The 10,340-nt window shown below is 48.0% G+C and overlaps 1 protein-coding gene across 1 annotated transcript; it reads right to left on the bottom strand.

Moving 5' to 3' along the window:
• Positions 1-5,868: 5,868 nt before the first annotated feature.
• Positions 5,869-9,272, bottom strand: gba3 (glucosidase, beta, acid 3). The gene is made up of 5 exons (XM_055505278.1): positions 8,774-9,272; positions 7,964-8,188; positions 7,054-7,856; positions 6,496-6,619; positions 5,869-6,130 (listed from the first exon to the last, which is right to left on the bottom strand). Exons 1-5 carry the CDS (start codon positions 8,826-8,828, stop codon positions 5,931-5,933), a joined length of 1,407 nt encoding a protein of 468 aa, XP_055361253.1. The 5' UTR covers positions 8,829-9,272; the 3' UTR covers positions 5,869-5,930.
• Between the last annotated feature and the right edge of the window lie 1,068 nt (positions 9,273-10,340).

Below are 10,340 nucleotides of genomic sequence, written 5' to 3'. Positions count from 1 at the left end.
AACCCAACAAGCAACGTGCTTGTTGTCATAAACCAGTGCCAGCTTCGACGGCCAGTTTCTTTCTTTCATGTGACAACTGGACCTGTACTCGTACTTGTGCCCGGCAGCTCCTTTATTGCTCAGCGGCACCGTCGGTGGAACCCTCCACCCTCCCTCGCTGCCAGCCGGCGCCACGGACCCGCCTCGCCTGCACGCTCCCATCCCTCACGCCCGTCACCCGTCAGCGCCGGGGCAGATAGCGGCGGCCGTCAGGCGGATGAGTGACGACTGGGACTGTCACCTGAGCGGCGGCGTGACAATGGCACTGGGGGCTGCGATAGAGAGACAAAGGCTGCAACACACACCGGCTGATCTGGATTGTCTGTTGGACAATTAGCTGTCAGCCGGGGACGTGTGAACATGTGCAACACAATGCGTCCGCCAGGCGTTACAAGCTACGGCGGCGGCGGAAGCCTGGGAGCTGCGTCCGTGTGAGCGACAGCGACGATGCAGATGAAGTGACGGGAATGAATGGCGCCACCACGGCCTCGTTGGATCAGCAATAAGTCCTGTTAGAAGCCCTTTGATTGGGCCTCATTCAGGCAAATCACAAAAGCCTGTAAACAAAGTAAGAATACAAGTTGTGAGGAGAGCGGCCCTGAACAATCGACGTCTTTGTCCTCCTGTGTTGAGACGCTGCTGCAGGAGGTGAGCGCTCCATCTGAAGCCCCATCCACCAAGAGCGCACGGGTCGGACTCACTGAGAGGCACGAGAGCGCACGTGAAGATTTATAACAATAAAAGTCTCCCCAAAAGCGAGCGCTTCGCGTGCAGCCTTGAACTCGGGCTGATGTGCTATTTGTTACCTCGAGCGCTCGGCGAAGCAAAGAGACGTCTGTAGCAAACGCTTAAGAGGGATTATGGCCGGCGTTGCCCACGAGTTCAGCCCCTTTGTTTTACTGAAGACAACAAACCACAAGCGCCTCCATCCAAGTCAGAAACAGGCCTGTTTGAAATAAACAGGCCGCAGCAGGTGATTGTTTGTGCTGCATCTGGAATCACAGGTCTGCGAACCAAAGGGCGGCGATGATGCTCATCCAACAAGGCCACAGCGTTATTGTATGTCACTGGTTCTGGTGCACACCCATGACCTTATTAACCTTCTTATCCTCAGCCGGGGTCTCATGATAAGGGGCTTACGCGCTCACGCGAGCTGCCGGCGCGCGCACACGCAGCGTCCGCCCGTTTCATCCCACACCTGGGGTTCTCTGCGTAATATCGGCCCAGGCCCGGGAGCCGACCCAGACAATTAACGCTCTCCCTTAGATCAACAGCGGAGGGAAAAAGGCGGCGGATGGCGGCGTTTGGAGCAGAGGGTCCTCCCAGTGTGGGCACATGAGAAAGCAGGTCTGATTGGTATTAAGTGGCGAGATTAAAAAGCCATCGCATAGGTCAGGTCAGCTGGTGTTCATTTGAATGCATTACCAGGGTCCGAGGCTAGATAATTCTCTCATTAGCGCCACTCAAACCCTGAGTGACAACACGGGTGAGGAGGGAGCATGTCGTACAACACTTAGAGTTAATTAGTCTGCGCGCACTGTTGCTCCGTGCCCCGCGCGTCTACTCTGCTCTTCCTCTTCAAGCGAACGCAGCTCTTCACGCCCACACAAGAGTCAGTCAGCAGTTCTGTGAGGATGTTACTCACCTTTCCCCCAAAAAACTGCATTTTACTTCACCATCCAGCAAACAAACAGCATTCATTCTGTGCACTGAGGAAACCTGGACCCAGACGGATGCATAAACAGCCTTGAGAGCTTTGCATTTGTTTAATTAGTGGTCAGTGTCTTTGTTTCCTTGCAGCCGTGGAGCATCTGCACCTTTGTGTGACCTGCCATCGCTCAGCTACACAGCAGTTGATCCAAGTTGATGCACCTCACCCGGCTGAATCTGCTTTTTCATAATGCTGACAGATGTGAGTCGTTAAACTCACTTAAATGACTTTTTTGATTGAGGTACGGCACGACGCGAAAGGCCGATCTAAATGTGGAACGAAGCTTACGCCGGATCCCCATTTATTCCTTTCATTATCCTCCGACAGATAAGACCCACAGGTGGAAACACTTCCTGTCGCCCAAGTTTCCGGGGAGCTTTGCAGAAGATGAATTTCCCCCTCGCTCTTTGTTGATGACATTGTGTTTGCATATTGGGAGCATGAGGTTATATCCACGTCATTAGTCTCTCTGCTTGGATCCGGGCCCGATAACCACAAAGCCACCAGTTCTATTCACGAGGGTTCTAAAGGTTCTATAAAGAGTCTGTGTTGCTGCCGCTGTTCGGCTCATTGGCCGCCGCACACGCACAGAGAGGGGTTTTCTCTCTGTCGCCACTGCTGAGCTCAACACACACACACACACACACACACACACACGCACACACACACACACACGCACACACGGACCTGGAACACCAATCACTGCATGCACCCCCCCACACGTGAACGCCCCCCCCACCAGCCGAGCGCACAGGGTTAGCTGAATATTCTAGGAGCTTTCAATTTTTCAGGCGGGTCTGCGAACCCCCTCCCATCACGCAGCGCCATCACACTCAAGGGAGTGAGAATTTCGACAGTCGTTAGCGGGGTCATCTGCAGTCCCTCAGGGAGGGACTCGGAAGAAAAGATTTGAATTGCCTTTCTCTCTTTTTATTCTCTTTTCATCCTCCCCGTTTTAGTTCTCTGTATGGGACTGTCATAATTCCACTTCCTGTCTTCAAGGCCCCGCGGCGTTCATGCCCCTCAAACACGTCTCCGCCGCCAAATTCGTCAATCAAAGACGCGGCCTTCCAACGCGCTTTTTCTAACTCCGATGTCACGCTTCTTATGCCACTGTCAAAAAGTGGTGACAGAGCTCCAAACCACTGGTTATGCCACAGTAAGGCATTTATCCACTTGTATAATGCACTGTAGTGCTCACACAGGATCAAATATGGGATGAGAGGGAAACGGCTTCTAGCTGAAAGAGAAAGAGAAGGAGGGGGGTCATGAGGAAAATTGAAGGGGGGAATGAAGAAACATTTCTTCTTCTAACTCTTTTGCACTCGTATGAATTCCCAGTGAAATGTCTGGCGAAGTAGGTCAATGGGATTTAGAAAGTTTGTGCTGTTATTTTTTCTCTCTCTCTCTCTCTCTCTCGCCACATACTCTCATGTCAATGGAAAATGAGCAATGCGATTAGGAGAAGGAAAGACGATGAGCCGGAGTGAGGGAAGAAGGGACGACGGAGGGCGAGGCGTCGGAGCGGAGGGCGGCTCTGGGCCTCTCACCAGCTGACGGGAACGTCCAGACGGAGGCTTGTGTCTGCGCGGTGGGGGGGGCTGACGTCTCTCCATCAACAATCTAATCATTTCTCCGGGGAATGTGCATATGAGGGCAATCAGTAACTAGACAAGGTAATTATTCCCCATAAGTCGCGCCCTTTGTACCTGTGAGCACTGCACCCACACCACACTGGGATTTTCCTACAATTCTCAAAGAAGATAGTTTATTAGCGGCTACATTATTTAGCTAATTTAGCATAAGTAAATGAATGTCCCAGTTATTGAATATTTCATAGTGTCTATCAAAATATAATGAGTTAAGTTTGCTTAAATACAAATGGGCCTCTCTTGGTAATTTGCCAGAACGTTCCTAGGGGCAAATCTCTGCCAGCGAATGTGATTGAACGTTACAATTAAACGCACTAATTCATTGTCAAAAGCAACTTATCTATACACATGATATATTTGGTGCCTAATTGGAAAGCACATGAAGAAATGGTTCCTTTGGTGACTTTCTCCATCACGGCCTAATCAGAATAAATTCCACCCGCTGTAATGAATTGGAGTTGAATATTAGTGGTTGGGCTATTAAAGAGACTGGAGGAGTGAATTATTTAAATGCTAATTAATGTTTTAAGCTTCCCAGCCTCCAATAGGCACACATTATTCCTCAGCCCCAACATTCACTAAGTGCACAGTAACTTCTTGCTCATATTTCATTCAATCAATTCAGCAGCACCGGTGCTTCTTTTTACCCGTGCAGCTACCTCATGATGGAGCCAGATGAAATCCATCAATACTGGAAGACAGCTGGTGGAATTACTAATCAACCCTTAGCTGGGAATGAATCATGGGAACGCTTCAAACCTGCTCCGGTCGTGGCTTCTTGGTCTTTGATGCAGGTAGGATCCTTCTCAGTTGTTGCTTTTCCTTGCTGGCGTAAGAAAGGAACTGGAGGCATTTGATTCAGCGTATTCGGTTCAGTGTATTTACCAGCTGCAGCAGCACCGGGCTCCGGGTGGGCAGCCATCTGCCCCGATGGGTTGAGATGAGAACACAGAACCAAGCAACAACGGATCCGTGCACAGACACCTCGGAGGCTGATGCAACCTGTAGAAGGGCACTTTATTAAAGTCACAGCTGACGTTAGAACGCTTTACTGGGCGGATTTCTGCAGCCACAGTCGTGCACATCCGGCATTTAAAGACCACCAGCAGCCGCAGACGTGAGATGAGCGTCATTAGCGCTCGCACAGTTTGAGACGCGGCCCAACTTTGTCTTTAAAGCAGTCTGCAAAGAAGCTCCAGCGTGAGCGGCAGCGGCATTATTCATGGCGTCACAATAGCTTGTTATTCATCATAAGACAAAGGAGAATCTCACTCGGCTTGACATAGATGGAGGAGGGCCACGAGGGTATTATTCACATCTGTTGAAAACAGTATGCACAGCCAACTGGATGCCGCGATACACCACGCTTATTAATGCAAACAAAGTCCCCCAGCGCAGAATATAAATGACATTTTCCTTCACATCGGAGCATAAATATTAATTGTGTTAAATCTGTGATGTATTGTGGTTAGAGAGCTGCTTTAGTTGTTTATTGTAGCGCCAAACAGGACGCGTTATATTAATCAAAGCGCCACATCATCAAACGCGCCGCGGTTTGTGGAGTTCAAAGCTGCAATTCCACTCGGCGCCACAAGGTGTCAGCGCAGGCTCACAAACACACGTCAACCCGCTCCTTCCGGTTTGTGGGCCTTGTTTGCTGTTGGAGGTGACAGTAAGGCCTAATGTTCACGTGGCTCACCGCTGTACACCTCCAGCATTTCATATAATTAATCTTACCTTGGCCGCCGCATGCACACACACACACACTCTGAGAAGCTTGTCGTCCTGTTGCCTCTCCTCTGACTTTGAACAGCTGTGTGGGGACTCAAATGGCTTCACACTCTTCCTGTGGCAGCACATCTGTTCCTTTGGCTTTTAAATTCTGGTGCATCACTTTTTGAGACACCGCGACACCAGCAGGTCAAACGCTTTATTGCAAATACATCTGTGATGCTACGTGGTCAGGTTTATGCTGTTGTTCATTTTCTGCTTCTCTCTGGTTGATCTGGAACATGGAGATTCTTCTTACTTACAAAGTGCTGGAGCTGTAAACCCAGATAATGCCTCTCCCCCCCACGGCTGGGCTTTCACCTGAAACCCCCGCAGCACAATGCAAGGCACTGTGCTGGACTCGCAGACGCACTCATGTAATTCTCACAGACAGATTAAGAAGAAGATAAGATCTTGGATATGTAGACGGAGTCACCTAAGCCCTATGAATGTGCGGGGCAGACAAACAAGGCCGTTATTCCAGGTACCGGCACCGCTGAACACACTGTTCATGCGTGTTTTGGGCCTGGAGTGAGAACCTCCCCTCTCCATAAAGCTCATTGTGCAGAACGACTGGGACACGGCCACAGCTGAATACTAATGAGCAGTGCATTGAATCATATTAACCTCCTCACATCCTTTACTAGAGTCAAACTTCCCATGAAAGAAGTCGACTTGTTGAACGTTTCCTGATGCTTTGGTTGATTGCATTAACTCAGCAAACTTTTATTGAATGTGAAAGTTTAGGATCCATTAAATCACTGCACAGCTGCTCTGTACCTCCTGATAATCTTTGCATACTGAAGTCCGGACCGGTAGGCGGTCCGACGCCGCTGCGCATCTGAGAAGTCCACGTGGAACAATCCAAAGCGAACGCTGAAGCCATCGGCCCATTCAAAGTTGTCCAGCAGCGACCATACGAAGTAGCCACGGACATCGACCCCGTCTTCCTCAACAGCTGTGCAGAAACAGAATTCAAACATGTCACAAGGGAAACACTCATCACCCACCATCGCATCGCATTAAACCACGGCCGCTGACGTGTAATGGAAGCGGCACAAAGGGGCCTCTTGACGTGAGCATGTGACCTCAGAAAAGCTAAGCTCTGTTTGTGTATCAGCTTTCCCACGTGCTTGGTGATAACAAATGCAGTTTGTCCAGATGGTGGCACCAAACCTGTACAGTTGTACAATAATTATTTGTTTTTGACCCGCAATAAGGCTGAAATGCTACAGAAATCAGCATTTGCCTATTATTAATGTTCAAGGCCTTGCAAACAGACATTCCTGCAGGATGATGGCATTTTATAAGTGCTATCTGTACCTTTGCCCACTTCCAAGATGGTGTCTTCGTAAAACCCACAGCGCTGGACATCGTCAGTTTGCAGCGGCCCCACCTGGGAGAAGCCGTTCTCTGTGACGTAGATGGCCGGGTGGTCGCAGGTGTCCTGGGAAGTCACAGGGCAAATAGTTTTCAGGCAAGGCGTCGCGGCTGTCACACATTCCCAGGTAGAGACAGATTGGTCTCTGCTACCCCTTTTAGTCGCGTTTCATGGGTGCCAGGCTCCAACTAATGGCCTGTGACAAGTCACAACAGCAGGAAATTGCTCGTCTGCAAACACTTTTCAGCAAAGTAACTGTTTCATTCGATGTGACAGCACTAATGAAGCATCAATGTGTTTTCTGGAGGCGTTAAAGCAGATTACCGCATACAAAATCAATAGCAAACAAATGCCACTGTTCTGCTTAGACTGAAGGCCATTTGTCTTGTTTCTGATGCTAAGAAGAAGGAAACCTGATTCATCTTTGTATACGTTTAGTTTCTAAGTGATATTGGCAGAGTTGAAATGACAAATAAACCAAGAGACAGTTGTAATTTCACCTTAATGTACTTGAGAAGTTTCCTTAAACCGTGAGGCACCACTGCCAGCCAAGACACCCCACAGATGGGCCACGAAGCATCCACCACTTCCTGTGCGTCTCTGTCACTCTTCATGCACAGCGTCTGTCCTCCGCCGCCTCCTGCCCTCACTTTCCGGGACGTGTAGTAATTCAAAGCGAAGAAGTCGGCGGTGCCTAAGACGGCGGCTTCGTCCTGCGAGAAGCGGGGCAGCCTGGAGGCGCCGCCGCAGCCGAGCTTCTCGCTCTGCCGGTCGATGGCGGCTCTCATGACGTCCGGGTAGTCCCCTGTGACAAACAGCGGCCAGGCGAACCATCCCAACTTAAACGCGAGGTCACGCTCGGCAGCGGCGACGTCGGCGGGGTCACTGGGGTCCAGTGGCTCCAACCAGTCGCTGCTAATGGCCAGAGACACTGCGCCGCCCTGCTCTGCTTTGTAGAGGGAGCTGTAGCTGTGCCAGGCCCGAGCGTGGGCCCGCAGCATGCTGTGGCCCACCAGGTAAGCAGAGCGCCCGGGCTCCTTCAGGCCCGGGGCGTGCAGCCCGTCTTCATAGCCGTGTGTGGCGCACACGCCCGGCTCGTTGATGGTGAGCCAAAGTTTGACGCGGTCCCCGAAAGTCTGGAAACAAAACCGGGCATAGCTGTCGAACAGCGCCACTATATCCGGTGACTTCCAGCCGCCCTGGTCCTGGAGCGCTTGAGGCATATCGAAGTGGTACAGTGTGACCATAGGTGACACGTTACAGGCCAGCAAATCATCCAGCACTCTGTTGTAATACTGAACACCTGCGGGGAGGATGGGCAGCGCTGCTGTTAATGGGTGTGGAGGTAAATGAACTTGTTCCACTGTGTTGTTCCGAATTTAATTGCTGTCAGAATACATAAATAAATACCTTTTTGATTGACATGCCGCGTGGTGCCGTCAGGCAGGAGACGGGCCCAGGAGAGAGACAGGCGGTAGTGCGTCAGTCCGAGCTGCTGGATGCACTCCAGGTCCTTCTCCCACAGCTCATAGCTGTTACAGGAAACATCAGCGTCCTGGTCCCCGAACACTCTGCCTTTCTCGTGACAAAACGTGTCCCAGATACTCGGTCCCTTGCCGTCCGCCTGCCAGCCACCTCAGCAAACACATTACGCTTGTTTCATTTCACCAACGCGGAGAGGATGTTGACAAAAAGCAACGCGATGGTTCTACGGGGACTTTAAGTGTGTCCTGAATCATTTGAGAGTACAGTGCATTAAATAAATGCTGTTGCAGATGTACCACTTTACTACTTCATTAGATTATAAACCTGCTGTGTGTTGTAAAGTCTGTGACAACCTTCGGACTAACAAACTGATAATATATTCTGTATATTAAACATATTATCATACATATGTAAAATAAGTCAATATTACTAGTTATTTACTTCACAGTAAAGTTTCAAGTGTACTTACACTAACGAGTATAAAAAATACCCAGCATGCATTGTGGTGCTTCAGACTGGACTAGAACGCTGACCGATCTATCGCTTGAACACCATACGTAGTAAATGCATAATACACGTGCATTAATTATGTTGTACGTACATTCGATCAGTACCCATATAAACAACAGAGTGGTGTGCAGAGGTTTTACTGCAGCTATTTGCGTGCACGTGCGCTGTTGCTGCCGCTTCCACCTCACCTGTGATCCGCAGACTGGAGCTCGTGGATCTGCTTACCTTCTATTTGATACGCGGCGGTTGATGCTCCCCAGGCAAAGTCAGCTGGAAACATGTCGTGAAGCTGCGTAGGTCACGCGCTGTCTCCCACTGTCGTGTGTTGAGCACGTGGGCAAATAATGAGGCATGTACTTTCTACAGGTAACGCGATTGTCCTCCTTTAAATCAGACCTTTGAGACTCACGGAAACGCGTCTTGACGTCCGAGTGTGTCTCTTGATGCTTCCGTGTTGTCTAAGTAGCTGAGTTCTTACATTTTAATTGTTATTAATATTTTTACACTATTTTACTGTTTAAGTAAGATTAGTATAATATTGCAAATGCTGCTGTTTTGTCCAAATTATTACTTTAGCTCTTGATTCAAAAGCATGACTGTACTAACGGTGGTCAAACGAAGTTTACAAAAAGTTCGTTTTACTGCACGGCTTGTTTGACTTTCACCGGAATTTGAGAACGCTACATTTTTAGTCGAGTCTTACGAGGGGTAAGTGAACGAACCATCCAATGCTACGGCTCTGCGTAATGACGTCACAGTGCGTATTGTGTGAACGTCTTATTCCATGACTTTCTTTCTTTTATCTGTAAAACTTGAAATTTCGATAATAAACATCGTACATTTATTTATGCACATTCGATATGTTTGTGTCTTAAGTTTAGTTCAATCTATAAATATTTTCATTCCAAATGTTTGAAGTAGTTCTCAGTCTAACTACATTCTCTACCTTCTTGTTATTGTATTATCCCTTTCACCGTTTGCAGAAAACGTGACGTCATGTATGTACAGTGCAAAATAATAAAAAAAAGTTAAAAGCTATCTATTATTGAACTTCAGGCCTTGCCGTTCCTGAGAAGCTAATGAAAGCATTTAGCTGCAGGCAGTTTTCCCTGGCCAGTGATCACCAGTGTTGTTCTTTTGTCTCGTTTTCTATAGAGTAAAGCGAGTCACTCAACCTGATCCTAATAAAGAAAATGAATGGTTTCCCAGAGGGAAGATGAATGTATGTTAAAATGCTGCTTCCATACATTCAGATACAAGGTACAAGGCTTGTGCCCTTTGTGACGTCATCTTTTTGTGGCTGTTGTGTGGACAGCAGAATAGACCAACAGTATTCAGATTATTTAAGTAAAACTGAAAAGCCTTGTCAAAAGATTGGGTTTAGGAAGATTGATGTGTACATATTTATTTAGAAGGTTGGGTGGGGTTTCTTTTTACACACAGCTATTAGTAAAAAGTAGCATGCAAAGTAAAATGTTATGAAAGTAATATTCCATTAAAAGTATATTAAAACATTTGTTTGTTTGTTAAATTTTCATTTTTTTCAGTTTTTTTAATAATTGCTTGTTCCTGCTTTTTCTTAGCCTCAAGTGGAAACAATTAGTTCATGATTTCAAGTTTGCACTAAGTACTCAACCATTTCACAGATTTCTCAGGCCACCAACTTACTCAAGTTACTGATTTCAAACAGTAGACTGAACGAGTTTCACAAGGAAAATATATTTCTAATTATTTAAATCATCATTTTTCTTTTGCACGTTGGGCTTTGGAGCAATGGAAGTCATCTTCAACT

This window comes from Betta splendens, chromosome 2 (genome assembly GCF_900634795.4).
Source record: "Betta splendens chromosome 2, fBetSpl5.4, whole genome shotgun sequence".
NCBI classification, from domain to species: Eukaryota; Metazoa; Chordata; class Actinopteri; order Anabantiformes; family Osphronemidae; genus Betta; species Betta splendens.
This window is presented reverse-complemented; position numbering and strand designations above follow the sequence as displayed.